This window comes from Capra hircus, chromosome 17 (genome assembly GCF_001704415.2).
Source record: "Capra hircus breed San Clemente chromosome 17, ASM170441v1, whole genome shotgun sequence".
NCBI lineage: Eukaryota > Metazoa > Chordata > Mammalia > Artiodactyla > Bovidae > Capra > Capra hircus.
Genome location: NC_030824.1, coordinates 9,178,573 through 9,200,899, shown reverse-complemented (window position 1 = coordinate 9,200,899; position 22,327 = coordinate 9,178,573). Strand labels below are relative to the sequence as shown.

The following is a 22,327-nucleotide window of genomic DNA, read 5'->3' as shown; positions in this document are numbered from 1 at the left end:
CACATGTGCAAAAGCTCTGTGGTGGGAGCAGGCATGTGTGTTATAGGAAATGACAGTGAGCCAGAGTGGATGAGTGCAGAGAGCAGAGCTTGAGGCGAGGAGAGACGGGGAACTATGAGAGTCCAGATCTGCACTGTCCAGTGCAATAGCCAGTAGCCACATGAAGCTGTGGTTTAATTTAATCAGAAGTTTAAATTGATCAGAAATAAATACAGTTAAAACTTTAGTTGCTCAGTCACATTAGCCACGGTTCAAGTGCTCAGTAGCCACATGTGGCTGGCTAGTGGCTACCATATTGAATGTCAAAGATAACATTTCCATCATTAAAGAAAGTTCTCTTGGACAGCACTGAGACGTCAAGATAGTATTTGTAGAGACTTGTAAAAGAAAAAATTGCTCCAAGCCAGGTTCAACAAAACCTTTTTTCATGATGTAATTTAACAGCCTCCTTCTGGGAAGAATTTTAGTCTTCCTCGGAAGGGAGAAAAGACACTGAAGTAATTTCTAATAAACTTTAATGAGGTTATAACTTGTTCTGGAAAATCAGTCATCCATCCTGCCAGCTATCAGTTTAGTAACCTTTCAGTATACATTGTTCTTTTTCTATTATCTAGTTTCACAGTATTCTCCAAAAATGATCTTTTCTTATAAAATGTCTTAGCCAGAGTGAGCCTTCAAATTGATCTGCTAGAGGTTGTACAACTAGGAATGTCTTTTTTAAAAAAGAAAAAAGAAAATTGTTTTCAAACAAACTTAACCAGCTGGTTAAAGGATTTAGATCTTTTTTTCTGGACAGAGGAGCCTGACTGGCTATAGCCATGGGGTCTCAAGAGTTGGACTTGACTTAGCAAATAAAGCACCACCGCCACCACCTAAGAATAATGGAAAAACATCAAAGAATTCCCCTTTCCTTGATGTGCTTTGGTTGAATTTTAAAGATCATGTCAAAGAAAAACATGCACATGCATTAAAATTTGAGGTAGTACATCTAGTACATCTGGGCTCATAATGGAAAGTGGGAGTCTCTTGCCCCATCCCTGGCATGTTCCTTATGGATAGTTAATTTAATAGTGTCAGCTTTTCCTTCTTCTAGTGGTTACTTTCATGTCTCTAAGTGAAAGGCTTACATTGCTGTTTCTTGATTTACTAACTCCATATATTATGTGTTTGTGTTTTGGTTTTTTGCTGTGACAGATGAGGATTTCGCTCAATTCACCTCCTTTTTTTCTTCCTTCCTCCTAGTGTATTTATTTGATTCATTTTAACTCCTCTTTGGAGGAGGATATCTTTGTAACTTATAGTTAAACCTTTATTACTTGTTCCTCAGCTCTAAGTAGTATCTCTTATCCCCTAACCTTAGGAGATGGAGATAGATAATAGTGTCTCTTCTTGTCCTTTAGTATGGGGAAAGCCAAAACTAAAAGTATACATTCAGGGGAATTCCCAAGAGGAAGAGAGATGATTCACCAACATCCAGCCTTAGAGAGTCTTAAGGATTGGTGGCATCAGGTATGGCACAGAACTATTATGAGATGGGGGTATAGACTGCAAGTTTGTTAAAGGAACTGTCTGTCGTCTCCTTTCTGGTACGCACTACATTTGTGCTCAGATGCCAGCCGTCCAGGCAAAAGTCTTGATGTTTGTCTGAAAAAACCAAATGACCCTGGAGAAAAGACCCCACTGTACTGATATTTGGGTTCATATAAGTTAAAGACTTGCTGCCCCAGTGAATCACCCACAGTGATGTCTTCTAGTAAGTAAGCTTCCCCAACCATGTGTATAGCATTCCTTTCTAGTGGTGAACTGTTTTAAAAAAGAGCAGACACAAAAACACCCCAAACAAGCAGAGGCCAGGGCTTTGGAGAGCTGTGTGTGTGGAGGGAGAGGAATAGATTTTAGAAGTTTGGCAAGGTGGTGATAATTACTGAAGCCAGGAGCCGGGCACATGGGGAGCTCATTATACTACTCTTTCTTCTTTTGTGTACATTTTAAGATGACACTAATAAAGTTCTTTAAAAAAATTTAAAGCAGACCATTGAGAAACTCTAGGCAAACTAGGAAAGTCTCTAGATTGGAAACTAAAAATAAGAAAAAGAAATCAGAAAAACAGCTAATAGAGTAAGATAAAGACCTCATTAGCGCTTACTACTCTGTGAGACAGATGAGAAGATACTGCGTTCATAAAACAGAGCACGATATCATGAAAAAAGGACTCTCAGAATGAGAAGGAGTTTATGATGGTCAAATTTTAAAAATTAATAAGGGAATTAAAGATATGAAATCTAGAAAGTAGGATAAGTAAAGAGCAGTAAATATGAAAAGATAAAAGACATAAAGGAATAATCCTTCTGAATACTTAGTAACAGCAGTTCCCAAAAGAGAACAGAAAATAAAATATTATCAAATAAATAATAGAAGGACAATGTCAAACTAAAGGACACTGATGTCCAGATTAAAAGGTCTTTGGCACAGTGAATGAAAAATGTCCACACTGGCACCTCATCTTGAAATTTCAGATTATCAGGAGCAAAGAAGATTCTAAAGCTTCTGGAGGTAAAATAAAGTCATGTACAAATAATGAGGTATAAGAAGAACACCAGGCTGTTCAGTCTCATTACTGGATGTAAAAATGGGGCAGTACTTCCAAAAATTCTGGGGGAAATCAATATCTAACCCAGAAGTCAGATAGTCAACCAAAATATCAATCAGTCATAAAAACAGCATAAAGATATTTTTAGACATACAGGATCAAAAGCTCATACCTGCCCTGGAGGAAATAGAACAACTACCAGCCTTTGCCTATGGCATGAAATAAAAAGTTGGGGAGACGCTCAAGGGCCTGCTCTAGATTAAAACAGTAACCTTTGAGTTACTTTTGGAGTCTGAATCCAATGGCCCAATTGTAGAAAAGAAAATTTGGAGACAATTTGGAATTTGAATATAAAATAAGTATTAGAGGAAACTAAGGAGTATATTCTTATTTTTAAAGTTATGATAATGGCATTGTGATTATATAAGAAAATGTCCATATTTTTAGAGATGAGTGGTGCGGAGAAGGCGATGGCACCCCACTCCAGTACTCTTGCCTGGAAAATCCCATGGATGGAGGAGCCTGGTAGGCTGCAGTCCATGGGGTCACGAAGAGTCGGACGTGACTGAGTGACTTCACTTTCACTTTTCACTTTCATGCATTGGAGAAGGAAATGGCAACCCACTCCAGTGTTCTTGCCTGGAGAACCCCAGGGATGGGGGAGCCTGGTGGGCTGCCATCTCTGGGGTCGCACAGAGTTGGACACGACTGAAGCGACTTAGCAGCAGCAGCAGCAACAGTGAAATATTCAGAAGTGGAATTTCATGATGTCTGGGACATGTTTAAAATGGAGTAAAAAAGAGATAGGTGGGTTAAACAAATTTGGCTATATCCGGATAATAGTTGAAATTGGATGATGAATATATGAAAGTTCATTATACTATTCACAATTTTTACCTATGTTTGAAATTTTTCATCATAAAATTAAAAAATTTTAAGCATCACCTGTCATTAATTTAGCAAATTCTAAAATACTGACTTGGGAAGCCCAACAAAGATACCTACCTGGCTTTCTGCTTATGATACTATCACAGAAAGGAACACTGTGTAGCCATTAAAAAGCATGGGGCAGATCTGTGTGGACTGAAGTAAATTAATTTCCAAGTTACATTGTTTAGTATAGAAAGCTTGGTTCAGTGCACTGTGTATAATCAATCACTGCCTACTGTGTGATAAAAATTGTGGTGGGCAGGTATGGATTCTCTCTGGAATTGGCCTTCTCCTATGATACTAGCTTTCCTCTCTCAGTGGATCATTCACCACAGCATATAAATACAGGAGAAGATATTCGGTCTTGAAAAAGCAGAACCAACTCCCTTGACCCTCATTCTCCTCCACTCCCCTATCTTTGGTTCCCCTTTACAGCAATATGCTTGAAATAATTTATTCTTGCTGCTTTACTTTCTTCCCTTCTGTTCGCTCTTGAACCTGCTGCAGTCTCACCATGCCACCATAGCAGCTCTTCCTACGTTCCCCAGGGACTTCCACAATAGTAAATTCAAGGGCACTTCTCTTTTCTTTTTACTTGACCTTCTAGCAGTATTTAATATGATCTCACTCCCCCCCATTCTTGAAACTGTTTTCATTTGGGCTTTGGGACACTCCTAGGGCTTCTCTCATCACTGGTGTTTCCTATCTCCTGTCTTCCTAACCTCTCAACAGTCAAGGGTGCCAGGACCTATTTCTAGGACCCCTTCTGTCTACTCTGTCTGCTCTTACTCCCTCGTTGATCTCATCCTGTCTTATAGCTTTAAACACCTCTCTGTACAGATGATGCTCAATTTTGCTTCTCAGCCAAAACCTGTCCCTGAGGCTCTGCATGCATATTGATGTGGGTGGGTGTTTGTATATGCTCAGGATATGAGACTTTTCCAGTTGGAAGTCTGATAGTTTCCTCAAGCTAGATATGCCCTGTACCAAACTCCTGATTTTACCCCAGATCCGCTTCTGCCTCAGGCTCTCCCGTTTCACTTCATCACATCTGTGTCCTTTTATTGCTGGCCAGAGACCTCTGTGTCCCTCTCTCTCCTCTTTTCCCTTCCCCGATTCCTTGCCCAGTCAGCATATATTGCCTGCTTTACCTTCTAAGTGTCTCCCAGCCCCCTTCACCTCTGTAAGAGTACTGTGTGATTTGGGGCTTCTGTCACTCCACTCTAGCCCCACCTGACCTCCTGGCTGACACGCAGGCACTAACGTGTTCTCCCTTCCGGGCCTTGTGCAGTGTCATCTGCAGATAAACAGACAGCTCGTTCTCTCTTTTTAGGTCTCTGCTCAAATATCATCTTATCAAAAAGACCTTTCTTACCATTCTTTATAAATTATTTTATGTAAAATATAATCCTGTCCCTCCTTGTCCCTTTTGCTTTGGTGCAGAATTCAGCTGTGACGGTACCAACATGTTGATCAGCAGGAAATACCTTATTCTTAATTTTAGCCTTTTCCTTCAAGATTATAGAATAACCAAGGCATGGACTCTTTCTGCCTGATTTCATTACCTGTGCACTGGACACATCCTTGCTTGAGAATCTTCTATAACTCTCTTTTACCTTTTCAGGGCACGTGTTTTACATCTTCAGCTCTGTTTTGCTCTGAGACCTCTTCCTGTGCCCATGTGCTTTCTGTAAGCTGCTGTTCTTCAGATAGATTCAGTGACAATTTTACTGCTGTTTTGTCTCTTTCTTAGGTCTGTTCTTAACTATATGGTCAGTATAATAACGGATGCACTAGGTGCCTCTCCCCCTTCAACTCCATCGGTTTATGATTTTCTTTAAATTATGATTCGGATAGCTGAGATGATCTTCATTCATTCAGTGTTAATCCAGTGCCTTGTCTGGGTAGCAGGGTAATAAGCCTTTGTTTTCAAGGCACTTACATCAGAGTGTGGGGAGTTAGTAAGAAAGGAAACACAAGAAGAAAATAATTTCAGCTACTGGCAAATGCTGGGGAGAAAATAAAAGAGGGTAATGTGATAGAGAGTGAGGGGGTAGAGATGGCGAGCCACTCCGGTTTGCCTGGCAGAGAGGGCCATTCTGAGGAAGGACATTTGAGCTGAAATGAGAGTGATGAGAAGCAGCCATCTATCCTGCCAGAGATGGCAACCAACCCTCCCCATTTACCAGGACCTGAGACGTTTCTTAGGACACGGACCGTTGGTGCTAAAACCAGGACATTCTCAGGCAAATCAGAACTAGTCCAGTCCAGAAAGAGGGATCACCAAGTATAGGCCTAGCATGCAGGCATTTTAGAGGAGGGACAGAAGGCAGTGTCCTGAAAGTGTGGGGAGAAGGGGAAACCAAAGCACGGAGGTCAGTGGATGTTGGACCCCATGGGCCTTACCAGCCATTTGAGTTTTGTTTTAAATTTATTGGGAAGCTGATGCAGGGCTTCAGACAAGGAAGGACATAATTTTATTTTCATCTGTAAATGAATCTTTGGCTAATGTAGTAAAACATACGGGGTCAAAGTGGGGAGACCAAGTTGAGACGCTGGATGGTCACTGGACTTGAGGTGGTAGCTTGTGCCAGGAAGGGAGCCAGAGGGAAGCTTCTTGTCATCACTAGCTGTGTGCTGCTTCTCACTCCTCCCAGGCGCTTCCCCCTCCTTTCAAAATCACTAGTAGCTTTTTCGTCCCAAAGAGATACTTTGCTAAGTATAGAGGTTCCCAGATTTACTACTTGGGCACCAAAGCTGAGTCCTCTTTGCTTCTCATGGGTGCTTTATCAGGTTTTCTTTTCAATATTTTCAAAGTACTTAAACACAATAGCATGACTTTTTTTTTTCTTAATTTAGCCATTGTTTTTCTTATGGAGCCAGATTGGGCAGTGTTTTCCAGTGCCAAGTGATTGATTTTTTAGTCTGGATGCCTTTGAAGGGTCATATTTAGAGTCGTGCAACATAAATAGAGCTACACTTGGTAAACGTGAATCTAGCTGAAGGGTGGGGGTATCACAGTGTGGGAAGATGTGGATGTGTTCAATTTTAGGCGACAGAGGCTATTCCAGCCGAAGTGCTGGGGAGTGGGAGGCAGTTAGAAAAGTTGTGCTCAATCCCAGTAGCAAGGATGGTCTGTATATAGCGATGTAGGAGTTGCCATGGAGAGGTAGCATTGGATTTGGGTCAGGACATGTGTGCATGCTGTCGCTTCAGTCGTGTCCGACTTTGTGACCCCATGGATGTAGCCCGCCAGGCTCCTCTGTCCATGGGATTTTCCAGGCAAGAATACTGGAGTGGGTTGCATGCCCTCCTCTTGAGTCAGGACACAGATCTGTTTATTCAGCAGAGCTTCAAGTATTTACTGTCTGCTTCATGAGTGCTGGAAATGAGACAGCAAACAAGGCAGGCAGGATCCTGGCTCTTGGGGAGCCAGCATTCAGCTAAGGTGGAGTGGAGGTAGAAGGTCAAATAATAAATGAATTAATGAGTAAGATCATTTCAGAGAATGCTAAGTGCTGTGCAGGTAACATGACTGGATGTTGTGCTCTGGCTTGTGGGGGTGAGTAGGGGAGGGCGGAGGGGATTCTTCTTTGGTAATCATGGAAAGCCTCTTTGAGGAGGTGACATTCTATGTAAGACCTAAATGATAGGAAAGAGCCAGGCACACACAGGAGGATCTAGGGACAGGGTGTTCCAGCAAAGGTTTTAGAACCAGAGGCGGGGTCTAATCCTAAACAGGCTCCCGTTTAAGTAAGTGGAGATGGGAACCAGCAGATAAGAGGAGCACACAGAGGGCAAGAACTGTCTTGGCTTTGCTCATTAGAAGAGTTCCTTACACATAGGTACGTGTTCATGTTGAAAAGAAACCAGGATTGTATTCTGCCACTGAGACTGAGGTAGGACAACCCCAAGGTTTCTGGCAACCATGGCACAGCCTACACAGAAGACAAGGAAAACCTTGATGATTTTGGTTTTAGGTTCCTCTTGACCATCAAGAATGTTCACTTGTTAGAGGGAACTGAGTTAAGTAGCTGTAAAGCGTTAAGAGGCAGAGGTGAGGAAATAGAAACAGCATTTGCAAACTCTGAGAAGCCTTTTTACTTCTCTTTTGTGAACGTCTCATAAAAGCCTCGCTCAGCAGGTCCATCCCCCTCCGGGAACCTTGCCAGGCTGTGCTCCTCAGTTTGCTTCCTCTAGCCTCTTCTCTGTTACCAGCTTTTCACTTAGGACTCCTTCACTGCTTTTTATTTGCTTCTGGAAGCCTTTCCACTTCGCACTCCTGTTCTTTCTTATCTCTATTTCTACCTCTCTTCACTCATGACACCAGTTTCTGAGACTCCAACCAGACCCAGAAGCCTGGTCTGGAGCAGGCAGTGGGTGAAGAGGCTGCTTGAGGTATATCTAAGACATCTGACAGTGAATGGAAGTTGAGAAGAGGGATGGTATTGCAATGGGCCACCAATGTTTTCTTTAAGATCTTGGAGACCTGTGAATATTTGAAACCAAAAAGAAGGAGATCAAAGAGGGAGACTGTGAGGGTGAAGGGGGCAGATGGGAGATAATTGAGGGGGCAGTTAGAAAGGAGGTAGAAATGCTTCTTCCTCTGAATTAAGAGTAAAAGATTAAATGAAGCTGAACACCAAGATTCTTGAGTGGGAAGAGAGACAAGTGGGAGCAGCTTATAGTAAGTGGTCTGGATCTTTTCAGTAATAATAAAAGCCAGGTGGTCTGCTTAAAGCCATACTGAAAATTTGATGGAAGAATTTTAGAATCACCACCCCAGAGCTTTTGCTGGGTTATAATCAAACGATGAAGGAGAACTGCCAAGTACCAGCAAGGATCCAGTTGAAGCTGGCATATATTTTTAGCAGACAAAGTCTGCCTTTCTCCACCGTTGCTCTGCCAATCCCTGAGCAGCTGGGGCTAATGTTGACTGCTGTTATTACAGAGTTTGGATTTTAGCCACTAATTATATTTCAAGAAGATATAATCCTCATAGCTGTACTTAATAGTAAATCAAGACCTGATTGATTTGTTTTCCTCTCATCTTACTTGTACCTGTCAGAAGCTTGTAATTAGTGAGAGCTGCCTGTAGAATTCAGTATAAGGAATTTTCATCAACAACCTTTCGTAGAACCTATTAAACTTGGCTCATTACTTTTAAGAATCTGGGCTATTAAAAATGAAAGCTCTCAAACATCTCATAGTTTCCCTTTTGTTCTCAGCTTCTGTAGAGCAATTAGGTTTTGAGGTGTACACCTACTCAGGTACAGTTTTGGGAAATGTTTTTGAGTAACCAGGTGACAGTAATACACTTCTGAAGAAGTTTGCTCACTGAATGGAAACAGGTTCCATTTAAGAACTTCTTTTTCTTTAAATATTAGGTGGAAAATGGTGTATTCGTAGCCAACCCACTTCAGGAACGCACAATTCTAATGAGAAAAGAGGGCGAGTCTGCAAAAAGCATTAATGAGATGCTCCTGAGCAGACTGTCCCGTTACCGAGCCTCGCCGTCCGCAACACTGGCTGCCCTCACTGGCTCCACCATCTCCAACACCCTGAAAGAGGACCAAGCAGGTTGGCTGCCCCTCGCTTATCTCATGTTTACCTTGTTCAGCTTCATTCAGCTCTATATATATTTTGAGAGTATTGTCTTAGAGCAGTTTTAGGTTTGCAGCAAAATTAAAGGAAGGTACAGATTTTTTGTGTACCTCCCACCCCTACATGTGCACAGCCCCCCTTATTATCAGCATCCCCCACCAGAGTGGTGCTCTTGTCACAATCGATGAACCCACCGAGACACGTAATAATCACCCAGAGTCCACAGTTCACCTTAGGGTTCACTCTTGGTGTTGTACATTCCATGGGCTGGGACAAATGCATAATGACCTGTGTGCATACTTATTGTATCACATAGAGTAGTTGTATAGCCTTAAAAATCCTTTGCACTCTACCTATTCATCCCTCCCCACCCCCCAAACCCTGGCCACCACTGATCTTTTATTGTCTTCATAGTTTTGCCTTTTACAGAATATCATATAATCTGATTTACACAGAATATAGCCTTTTCATATGGGCTTCTTTCACTTAATAATGTGTGCCTTTACAATTCCTCCATGCCTTTCCATGGCTTGATGGATTCAGCTTGTGGTTAGTGCATGCTGCCTGTGGAATTCAGGCAGTACTTGTTATTGAGCTCTTACAGACTTACAAAGCAGTTTGCTTTACATAGTTCACCTTTTTGTGTCCTTCCAGTCATTGTTCATTTTTTTTATTCCAAGCTAATACATACTGTTGGCTGTGAACATAAATTAGCAAGAATCTGTAAGAATTCAACACAGCTCTCTCCTTAATTGTAAATACTTTGTCCTTACTGTTAGAATAAATTATTTTCATGTTTAGTATATGCTTCATGAATGTAAAAAACTCACATTTAACATCATCTTCACTAAATATGGGCTTCCCTGATGGCTCGGATGGGTAAAGAATCTGCTTGCAGTGCAGGAGACCTGGGTTCATTCCCAGGTCAAGAAGATCCCCTGGAGAAGGGAATGGCTGCCCACTCCAGTTTTCTTGCCTGGAGAGTTCCATGGACAGAGGAGCCTGTCAGGCTATAGTCCATGGGGTTGCAAAGAGTCAGGCAGGACTGAGCGACTAACACTTCCACTTTCACTAAACATATTCTCGACCAAGCAAATAAAAGGCAAACCCTCTACGACAGAGACTGATTTTTCTGGACTTTGGCATTTAGTGTTTGCACTGTAATATTTTTAAATAGATAATGTGTTTACAGAGTTTGAAAGTGAAAACAATATAAATGGTACATGCAGAAAAATCTTACTCCAGTATCCTGGTGTATTCTGTTATTTGCCCCACCCTGCCCCCTATAGGTAGCTCTATTTATTAGTTTCTATTTATCCTGGCAGAGTTGTTGGTTTCTTTAATGCAAAGAGAAATTAAATTCATGTAGAAAGATACATTTATGTATTTTTTATTGTTCTTTTTTTCTCAGTAAAAGGTAGCCTTCTAAACACACTGTTCTGTATCTTTAAAGCAGGAATCCTTAACTAGGGTAAGAATTCAGTGTTTCATAAGCATCCTTTCCCAAAGTTTTAAATAACATAGTATGTGTATCATCATAATTTTCATCAGAGTTTCATGGTCACTTATGACCCCCCCCCCCCGCCAAAAGTCAAGAACCATTATTCTTGGAGAGTTTTCATATTACATATCAACTACATGAATTTATAACAAATCATGACCTGTAGTAAAAGATAAGGCTAGAAAAAGATGCCATCTAGAGAAAAATGATCTGAATAAATATATGTTTAATGAATTTAATGCAAGTTTATGTTTTCATTCTTTTATATATTGAAATGTTAAGAAAAATATTTGTGATTAATTCTTTGTGAGACTATCAAATTTTAAATATTTATTAGTCCATATTAGAATTTAAGGATAATATTTTACTTCTACAGGTCTCTATTATATCAAATACAAGTTAGAAATTTATTAATAGTTATTATAACTTGGTTCTTTGGATAATTTGAGTTATAGGCAATACTTTGTAGAGAGCAGTCCTTATTACCTAAATAAATGTTTTCTCGATAAGCTGAAGGCTTGATCTGGGTTTGTCCCTTGGAAGAAAATTGAATCCTACCTCACAATAGAAATGCTATTTTCTTGTTACCTAAGAAAATATGAGTGATATCAAAAAGAGGACTCAGTAGGCAAGGTATATTTAGTTCCTCTGAAACTATTATTTGTGTTCTAAATATGTGATCTCAATCACTGCACTTCTATGTGCATTCTTGATGTATTCATTTAAACACGCTGTTGTTACATAAAAATTCACCAGTAATAGGCTAAGTGAATTTTTGACAATTATTCAACATTCAGAAGGTCTAGGATTTTTTATTCTGTGGTAAACTAATACCTCTTACTATGGGTAAGGGTATGTCTATTAAAAAAAAATCTCAGTGAAAATGTTATGCTCACAAAGTTGCTAGCTTTTTAGGGTTTCTTACTTATGGAAATTTATGTTACTGGATTTATGTCCTAAATGAAGAATATATTTGCTGGAGGCTTGAAGTTTTAAAAAATGGAATTTAGAACCACAAGCATTCTAAGCAATGACAGATTAGATTTCACTTGTCTCACTTTTCTAGTCTAAACCATCTAAAGATTATTTTATGTCTATGTAGGCAGTTATATTTTATACCCTGACAGCTTCCTAGGTAAAACACTCTGATTGACTTTCTGCTGCCATCATCAATCCTCACTAAACTAATACATAGACAATCCTTCAGTTCACCCTACGTTTTCATATCTGCCAGTGAGTAAGGGAAATTAAAGTACATTTTATACCTTTTAATTATAAACAATAATAATTATTTTTAAAAATTTTTATTTTTACTTTATAATTATTTTCTTAATGATAATTTATGTCACTGATTCTAAAAAAAAAAGAAAGAAAAGGCATCATGGGTTATAAATCCTGCAGGCATAAAATTATTTTGTGGTCGATACTGTGAAAGCTTTTATTAACTGGTTATGGGTTGAAATTTCTGGCTGATTCCATGTTTAAAGCTGTTTATAATGAATGAAATATCACAAGCCTATTAATAATTTGTTCTGTATAAAATGAAAAGATCTCTACTGGAGCACAGTTTCCTAGGGGGAAATATAAACAATAGGATTCTTCTTTTATTTTGAAATTTCGTCCATGTGAGGATTCATTCCTTTGAAAGATTTTTTAGAGCCATAATGGTATATTGAGTACTGGGAACACCTTTGAGAAATGTTCAGATCATAGAACCAGGGGGCTTGGGGCCAGGCTATGGAGCTAGAAGATCATTATTTTTGCATTAGCGTATTATTTTTTGCTCTATTTTCTGAATCTTAGTATATCCTTGCTAGAATTTGGGGCCCCCTTGTCATACTTTAATTTGGTTTGGTAATCAAATTAATCTGTGTCAACTGCTGTTACTCACCATTTTCATTCTTTTTACCAGCAAATACTAGCTGTGGACTTCCTCTAAAAATGCTTCGGAAGACACCCATTTATACCTGTGGTACATATTTGGTGATGCTGGTCCCACCTCCAGGGGGATCAGGCAGCTCTGCCACCCGATCTCTTTTTGGTGGAACAAGTGGTTTGTCGTCTTTAAAAAGTAAGTGAACTTTATTTATGGCTCTTTTCCCAATTTGTCTCCAACTCTGAAATTTAAGGTTTTTCCTAATAGTGATTTTGCACTTACTCTCTTAAATGTTTGTTTGCAAAAGCTCTTTGATAGCAACAAAACACCCTATCAGTATCATCAGAGGCTAGGAGGAATGAAAAATAGAATTTTTGTAGATGATATAATAGTACACTTCTGAAAACTATTGTCCTATAAAATGACTCAAAATAATAATGAGGTCAGAAAGATCTTAGGAAATAAAATAATCTGTTATCACTTTATTTATTTATGACACAGAAAGAACTCTACCCACCATAGAGCTATTAAAATAAGTCTATGAGAGAACGAACTTATGGTTCCTGGGGGGAAGGATGGGGGCAAGGGATAGTTAGGGGGTTTGGGATAGACATGTACACACTGCTATGTTTAACATGGATAACCAGCAAGGTCCTACTGTATAGCACAGGGAAGTCGGCTCTATGTTATGTAACAACCTAGACAGGAAGGAAGTTTGGGGGGGAAATGGATACGTGTATATGTATGGCTCAGTCCCTTTGCTGTTCAGTTGAAACTGTCACAACATTGTTAATTGGCTGTACCCCAAATACAAAATAAAACATGTAAAAAGCAAAGGTCTGTGAAATGCCTCCATTTTAGGACACATATGTGTCTGAAATGTTAAGCAAAAAATGTATATGATACAAAATAGTGTGCAAAAATTCATTAGTGTTAAGTGTACACATATTTTTATAAAAGAGGGAGGTATACTGTCATGATTAAAGTGTAACTTACATACCATAAAATTTACCCATTTAAAATATACAATTCAGTGGTTTTGTATATTTAGAGTTGTCCAACCATCACCACTATCTAATTATAAAACATTTCTATCACTCCAAAAAGAAACCCCATACCCATTAGCAGCCACTCCTTTCCCCACCCCCTCACCCAGCCTGTGGCCTCCACCAGTGTGCTTTCTGACTATGGATTTTCTATATATGTGGAATTATGTAATATATGTGCTTTTCAGTTCAGTTCAGTCACTCAGTCTTGTCCAACTCTTTGCAACCCCATGGACTGCAACACGCCAGGCCTCCCTGTCCATCACCAAATCCCGGAGCCTACCCAAACTCATGAACATTGAGTCGGTGATGCCATCCAACCATCTCATCTTCTGTCGTCCCCTTTTCCTCCTGCCCATAACCTTTCCCAGCATCAGGGTCTTTTCAAATAAGTCAGCTCTTCGCATCAGGTGGCCAAAGTATTGGAGTTTCAGCTTCAACATCAGTCCTTCCAGTGAACACCCAGGACTAATCTCCTTTAGGATGGGCTGGTTGGATCTCCTTGCAGTCCAAGGGACTCTCAAGAGTCTTCTCCAATACCACAGTTCAAAAGCATCAATTCTTCTGCACTCAGCTTTCTTTATAGTCCAACTGTCACATCCATACATGACTACTGGAAAAACCATAGCCTTGACTAGACAGACCTTTGTTGGCAAAGTAGTGTCTCTGCCTTTTAATATGCTTTCTAGGTTGGTCATAACTTTCCTTCCAAGGAGTAATAAGCATCTTTTAATTTCATGGCTACAATCACCATCTGCAGTGATTTGGGAGCCCCCCAAAAATAAAGTCAGCCACTGTTTCCCCATCTATTTGCCATGAAGTGATGGGACCAGATGCCATGATCTTTGTTTTCTGAATGTTGAGTTTTAAGTCAACTTTTTCACTCTTTCACTTTCATCAAGAGGCTTTTTAGTTCCTCTTCACTTTCTGCCGTAAGGATGGTGTCATCTGCATATCTGAGGTTATTGATATTTCTCCCAGCAATCTTGATTCCAGCTTGTGTTTCTTCCAGCCCAGCGTTTTTCATCATGTACTCTGTATATAAGTTAAATAAGCAGGGTGACGATATACAGCCTTGATGTACTCATTTTCCTATTTGGAACAAGTCTGTTGTTCCATGTCCAGGTCTAACTGTTGCTTCCTGATCTGCATACAGGTTTCTCAAGAGGCAGGTCATGTGGTCTGGTATTCCCATCTCTTTCAGAATTTTCCACAGTTTATTGTAATCCACATAGTCAAAGGCTTTGGCATAGTCAATAAAGAAGACACAGATGTTTTTCTGGAACTCTCTTGCTTTTCTGATGATCCAGCAGATGTTGGTAATTTGATCTCTGGTTCCTCTGCCTTTTCTAAAACCAGCTTGAACATCTAGAAGCTCATGGTTTATGTATTGCTGAAGCCTGACTTAGAGAATTTTGAGCATTACTTTACTAGCGTGTGAGATGAGTGCAATTGTGTGGTAGTTTGAGCATTCTTTGGCATTTCCTTTGTTTGCGATTGGAATGACAACTGACCTTTTCCAGTCCTGTGGCCATTGCTGAGTTTTCCAAATTTGCTGGCATATTGAGTGCAGCACTTTCACAGCATCATCTTTCGGGATTTGAAATAGCTCCACTGGAATTCCAGCACCTCCACTAGCTTTGTTCGTAGTGATGCTTTCTAAGGCCCACTTGACTTCACATTCCAGGATGTCTGGCTCTAGGTGAGTGATCACACCATCATGGTTATCTGGGTCATGAAGATCTTTTTTGTTCAGTTCGTCTGTATATTCTTGCCACCTCTTCTTAATATCTTCTGTTTCTTTCAGGTCATACCATTTCTGTCCTTTATTGAGCCCATCTTTGCATGAAATGTTCCCTTGGTATCTCTAATATTCTTGAAGAGATCTCTAGTCTTTCCCATTCTGTTGTTTTCCTCTATTTCTTTGCACTGATCGCTGAGGGAGGCTTTCTTATCTCTCCTTGCTATTCTTTGTAACTCTGCATTCAAATGGGTATATCTTTCCTTTTCTCCTTTGCTTTTTGCTTCTCTTCTTTTCACAGCTATTTGTAAGGCCTCTTCAGACTTGGTGACTGGCTTTTTCTTTAACTGAAACATAATGTTCCCAAGTTTCATCCAAGTTGTAGCACAAATCATTGCTTCATTTCTTTCTTGGCCAAATCATATTTGATTGTATGGATATACTGCATTGACATTTGAGTTGTTCTGCTCTTTGGCTCTTTTGAGTAATGCTACTATGAACATTCACGTACAAGTTTTTGTGTGGACATGTTGTCATTTCTCTTGGGTGTATGTATAAGAGGAAAATTCTGGGTCCTGTGGTACCTCTATGTTTAATCTTTTCGAGGGACTGCTGAACTGGTTTCCCATGGCTGTACCATTTTAGAGGCTCATTAGCAATGGTTCCAGTTTTTCCACATTCTCTCTAACATTTGTTATTTTCCTTTTTTGTTGTTTTTGTTGTTTTACTAGCCATCCTAGTGGATATGAAGTAGTATCTCATTGTGGTTTTGATTTGCATTAATTAATGACAGAGAAGGCGATAGTACTCCACTCCAGTACTCTTGCGTGGAAAATCCCATGAATGGAGGAGCCTGGTAGGCTGCAGTCCATGGGGTCACGAAGAGTCGGACATGACTGAGTGACTTCACTTTCACTTTTCACTTTCATGCATTGGAGAAGGAAATGGCAACCCACTCCAGTGTTCTTGCCTGGAGAATCCCAGGGACGGGGGAGCCTGGTGGGTGCCAACTCTGGGCTCGCACCGATCAGACACGACTGAAGCGACTTAGCAGCAGCAGCAATTAATGATGTTGAACATCTTTTCTTGTGCTCGTTGACTTTTTGTATATTCTTTGGAGAAATATCTATTCGAATTCTTTGTCCATTTTGAAATTGGGTTATTTGTCTTTTCATTGATCATTAATCATCTTAAACATTTTTTTTAGTTTCCTTGGCATGGTTTTTTCCCCCACTCAATTGAAATTAGCCCCACTTGATTAAAACAGGTCTTCATGGTGCCATTTTTTCATGAGGTTATAGCTTACTCAATGATTCTATTTTAGACCAACAAATAAATGCTGAAATTCCTTCTGTGCCCTCTTCCACAGTGGTCACTGTGGAGGCTACTCAGTAAGTGGAAAAAGTAGTGTTTGCCTTGAGGAGCTCATAGTCTGGTTAGGAGAAGTGATGTCTGTGTGTGAAACAACTGGAAAACGAAGCACGATGCTGTGTTCAATGCCTGAACCGTGGGGAGCAGATGTAAATGCTGTAGAATCAGAGAAAGACAGGGTCATTGTCGAGTGGGTAGAAGGGAGAGACTTCATGAAGTTTTGAATTTGTCCTGAAAAATGGCTGTTATTCATGTAAGTGGCCACATGGGGAGAGGCATATGCATGGGAAACACAATCAAAAAGAGATTTGGAGAAGACCGTTTGTTGGTGTGCAGGACAGAACAATAGAAAATAGAAAAGAAACAAAGAGGGCCGTTTAGATCACAGCTCAAGTCAGTCGTGATAAGAATCTGGATTACTAGGGTGATGCAGCTAAAAACGAGAAATTTGAGAGGCACTGCTCGGATTTTCTGTTGAAAAGTGGGGAAGAAAATAACATCAGTAATAGAGCCAGCCCATCTGCCACAGCAGCCATTGAAGAGCAGTGACTATGGTTCTGGGCTACCCCCTAGCCAGGGGCCTCAGCAAGGGCCACCAGGTGACCAAGAGCAAGAACAGCCCCACCAGACATGATGCAGAAGGTGTGCACCTTTGCCCCCGCGGGGCAGCATGCCATGGAGCGGCATGCCAAGGGCTCCCAAGAACAAGCCGGCCCTCAAGTCCATCAAGAAAAAAGGTGGGGACGTACATCCGTGCCAAGAGGGAGAGAGAGGAGCTGAGTAATGTCCTGGCCACCGTGAGGAAAGCAGCAGCCAGGAAGGACTGAGCCCCCTCCCCTCTGTCCCAGTAAAACCTTTTCAGAAGAAAAATTAGCAGCTAGCATATGTGTGCTGGTGTAGATCCTTGACGTGTTTTTTAGCTCACTTAATCTTCACAATAACTATATAAAGTAGATACTTTTATTATCTCCACTTTACACGTGGGGCAACTCAGAGGTTCAGTAAATTTGCCAGGGTCACACAGAAGTGGTAGAGCTAGAATTCAAATTCAGAATCCTGAAGTGCATGCTTGTCATCACTGCGCTCTCCTTTGTTAAGGGAAAAGGCCAAAATCTCTCCAAACTTTAGAGCCAGTGCTTGGAAGGATAGCAACTGACCTGTGTTTGAATACCCTCTGACCTTTATTGAGCACCAAATGTATGTAAAATATTGCTTGTAAATGTTGCTACTTTGTGATGTTAATGATCATAACCCCTCTTGCAATTACCCTTTTGACAATCTATATTGAAAAAACCTATATGTAAAAGTTGCTGTTTTAAAAACACTTTCAAAAATATGCTTCACTTTGATGGCTGTTCCTCTTACTGCTTGGAGCTCTGAGTAGTGGGATTTTAGTCCATCATGTGTCTAAGCTGACTTGTCTTCACTCTGGGCACCATGGGGATGGGTTGGCTGTCCATTAGTGCCTTCCGAATTTTGTGGAGTCAAACAATTGGGAAAAAAAAAAAGAAAAAAATATGGTTCACTACATTGGAAGAGACTTTATGACAGTTTTTTTTTGTGAGTGTGTGATCTTAACGTGTGTCTTTTGTCTCCTCACTGTTACACCAATAGACAACCAAAAAAAGATGTGATTTTGATGAAAATCTTTATCAGTTCAGTTCAGTCGCTCAGTCGTTCCCGACTCTTTGCGACCCCATGAATCGCAGCACGCCAGGCCTCCCTGTCCATCACCATCTCCCTGAGTTCACTCACACTCACGTCCATCAAGTCCGTGATGCCATCCAGCCATCTCATCCTCTGTCGTCCCCTTTTCCTCCTGCCCCCAATCCCTCCCAGCATCAGAGTCTTTTCCAATGAGTCAGCTCTTCGCATGAGGTGGCCAAAGTACTGGAGTTTCAGCTTTAGCATCATTCCTTCCAAGGAACACCCAGGGCTGATCTCCTTTAAGAATGAACTGGTTGGATCTCCTTGCAGTCCAAGGGACTCTCAAGAGTCTTCTCCAACACCACAGTTCAAAAGCATCAATTCTTCGGTGCTCAGCTTTCTTCATATTTTTGTCTTTATATTATATGTCATATTTATATATCTTTATATTAAGAGGCTAAAATTTAACTCACCATCATTCATCTCAAGGCTTACTAAACTGTTTGTTTCTGAAGTCCTCGCCTCTAGCTTGGTGTATAATATTTCGGATGGTCAATTCACAAGCCGTGCCGACCTCATAGATGCTGCTGGAAGCTCCTTGGGGCGTGGTGCTCTTGTACCAGGATTGGGTAAGAATTGAAAGCCCACATTTATTGTCCTTGGAAAATTCAAAATTTTAGCAATTTCTCTCAAAAAGTCTTGCTGGTTCTCTATGGTATTCTAGTTTCCTTGAAAGAATTTTTTTATGCTACTTTTTAGTTGTGAGGATTAATATAAGAAATTGTCCTATGTGAAATTCCTCTGCATAAATTATGGTTGAAGATACTGTCCGTTATAGGTTATATGATGATCCTATAACAAATTTTTCTTAAGTTCATGCCGTAAAGAAACTTCTTTCCCCTAAGGGTTTGGTATACTTCTTATTGTTAGAAGATGAGCATTATGTAATATATTGGATATTCTGTTTGCATTGGCACCTAGGAAACTTGATTCTGAGTTTAGGGTTCAGTTACTAAGGCTTTTACTGTGTGTTAATGTTAACTAGTCCTATTGTACCTGGGTTTTAATGTAAGCCACTTGAATCCTTTTTGGAGTTGAAAAGGTCACATGTAAGTCAGTGACTAAAAACTTTCTATTCCTTGAGACTATTCCATTCTCACATATGAGTTAAGCCAAGTAGACTGAATCCTTTGAGCCCCAGTCTACTGCTTTGCCATCTCTGGGGAGCATCCTTGCCCTTCCACTCTTTAGCAGTGCTTATGAGAAGTATATATCCAGCAGATAATGACGTGATAGTTGTATAAAGGTTGCTGTTTTTGCAGGTGCCTGTTATGATACAGTGAACAACATGCTGTGGACATGCTCGAATGACTATATCGATCAGTGGTGTAATCCTGGGAATCAGGCCTTCCATTACGTCTGCCAGAGACTTGGAGTCAGCCATATCATCACTGAGCCCAAAGGTGGGTGCACTCATTGTCCTACAGGAAGAGATTCTCCCCCGGGAAATAAGAGACAGCATTATTATGATTAAATAAATAAATGTGTAAATTAATAGAGCTTTTGAGGTGGTCCACAGACTTTTTTTAAAAGGAAATTGTTACGACCCTTCTGAATTGTCAGAACTTTAGTACAGAAATTCACTCTTTGTATTTGGCATGGGATTATATAAGCTGTTATGTTTTGCTTTAAAAACAACCTACTTATACACAGACTTACAATTTGATAGAATATCCAGCAAATGACCTTTAGATTTCTTAATATTAAAGTTCTTAATATTAAGAATTGTTAATTTTTAATATTAATTTAAAATCTCATGACTTCAGAGTCAACTACAGTGATATGTATGGAGTAGTGAGTAGCTCAGCAAATCCTCTCTTGATAAAGCAGTGATGAACTGAATTATCACAAATAACTCTTTCTACAAAATTAAAATACCAACTAAAAAAGTATTTCTAGACTCTGGAAATTGACCAAAGGGATATAACAAATTGAGAAGCAGTATTCATTAAAACAAACAAACAAACAACCCACTGAACTTTGGCTAGGAACAGTAGAAGTCTGTGGTGTTCTTAGCTGGAGATAGCCCTGTCCCCCACTTTAAGCTTGATCAGTGCCGTAATTCTGGCAGGGTGGGACAGATCATGGGAGCCAACAGCTTTGCTGCCAGAAGGGGCTAAATGATTTGGAGTGGAGCATGGAAAAAATTCATGCTCAGCAGCAGTGTCAATAATAGTAGTGGTCTTGGTGGCAAACAGAGACAACCAGTGGCTTAACTAGCCTGAGGTTATGGTCCTGGTTAGGGCAAGCAGCAAACCAGCAAACTAGCCAGAAATTTACTGGTGAGATTTGGGTAATGAGAAAGCTACAAAAAGACCTTCATAAGCTCCCCCAAACATCTGAAGAAGCCAGAGAAGGCCCAAGCTGTTCACATAGGCCTGGCTGAAAATGAGCCTTCATACACATGCAGAAATTTGAGAGGATCCAGCAGAAGGTGAAAACCATGGAAGACTTTAAAACTGCCTAAACTTTGTCCTTCCCTCATAAAACATGGATCCATCCAGGGTGGAAGTTGTACTAGCTCAGGGTGTTTGAGCACAACCTGTGACTCAGACGAGGTTACTTCCTACCTACCACTAGGAAGATAGCTTTAAAAAGAAAAATGAGAATAATAAAAATAAACAAATGAAAGAAAAGAAATAGTAAAATAGAATTTTTTAAAAAGTGAGCAGAGAAACCAGTAGCTAAACACTGCAGGCAAAACTCAGATATTAGATTTAGCAGATGAAGACTTTAAAGCAGCCTTTATAAATAAATTCAGAGAACTAAAGAAAACCATGTTTAAAAGACTAAAGGAAAGGATAATGATCATAATTATAAACAAATAGAGAATTTCAACAAAGAGTTTATTAAAAAAAAAAAACTAGTTGGAAATTCTGGATTTGAAAAGTTCAGTGACTAAGAAAAAAAAAATTACTAGAATGGTTCAATAGCAAATTTGAGATGGTCAGAAAAATAATCAGCAAAGTTGAATATAGGTGAATAGAGATTTTTCTAGAAGAGTTACCAGCATGGAATCTAAGCTGAAATGGCCTGAATTCACATCCCAACCCTACCATTAGTTTCTGTGTGACCTCAGGTGAGTTACTGACTCTGATTCTTGTCACTTGTCTACAAAACAGGGCTAAAATAATCACAGTTGATAGCAATATTATAAGGTAATGCATGTAAAGCATTCAGCCAATTGTCTAGCATATAGAAAGAGCTCAAGAAGTGGTAGCTATTTACGCTTTTTTTAAAAAATGGAAATTCCCAAGTGTTTTCACCCCAGCACTCTGTGGCAAGGAAGAGAGTTCTCTAGCAGTAGTGGCAGAGATTGGAGCCAAATTAGTCTCTTCCAGTGTGCGTGTACCTTTTGTAAGTGAGAGGTATGTTCTGTGGTGACCACCCACAGAGATGTCTTTCCTCACAGACTTTCCTTTTCATCTTCTAGAAGAGGCTATAACCACGAATGAGGTTATAAACCAATTATTGCACCATGTTGGTGCGATGTGCATACATCAACTCAATCTTCTTGCTACCAACCCCAATCTTCCAATCACAAGTGTCTTGGGCAAACAGCATCCCATTGAAGCACACCATCTTAGCAGTATTTGTGACATTATGGAGAAGGCCATGGTTAATGGAGACACCTGTATTATACGCTGCATTCTTGTTGTCTTTCAGGTAAATATACTGTTTTGAGATAATTGAAATAGGGAAAAAGAAACACAGACTCTGGCTTCCGTCTGCCAATTTCTACCAGGAGAAAAATGTTATAACATTCCTGTTTCGCAACTTAACCACATTCTAATCCTGTAATTAGAATAACCATCATACTCATTGCACTGCGGTTAATGGAATATTGCTATATGTAGCTCATTGTAATTAATATATGTAAAATATTTAATTATACCATTACACAATAGAAGAGATTGTGTTTAAAAATACACCTGGGTATTTATTCATAAGAATAACCAGC

General features: G+C 39.9%; 1 protein-coding gene across 5 annotated transcripts in view; it reads left to right on the top strand.

Moving 5' to 3' along the window:
* HECTD4 (HECT domain E3 ubiquitin protein ligase 4) overlaps nucleotides 1–22,327 on the top strand; it is a 167,455-nt gene that overhangs the window by 64,800 nt on the left and 80,328 nt on the right. For all 5 annotated transcript variants that reach the window (XM_018061149.1, XM_018061154.1, XM_018061152.1 and 2 more), the window contains exons 8-12: nucleotides 8,908–9,100; nucleotides 12,538–12,696; nucleotides 18,822–18,935; nucleotides 19,629–19,769; nucleotides 21,800–22,032. In XM_018061149.1, coding sequence (XP_017916638.1) covers nucleotides 8,908–9,100; nucleotides 12,538–12,696; nucleotides 18,822–18,935; nucleotides 19,629–19,769; nucleotides 21,800–22,032 — 840 coding nt within the window. The remainder of the gene's footprint in view (nucleotides 1–8,907; nucleotides 9,101–12,537; nucleotides 12,697–18,821; nucleotides 18,936–19,628; nucleotides 19,770–21,799; nucleotides 22,033–22,327) is intronic.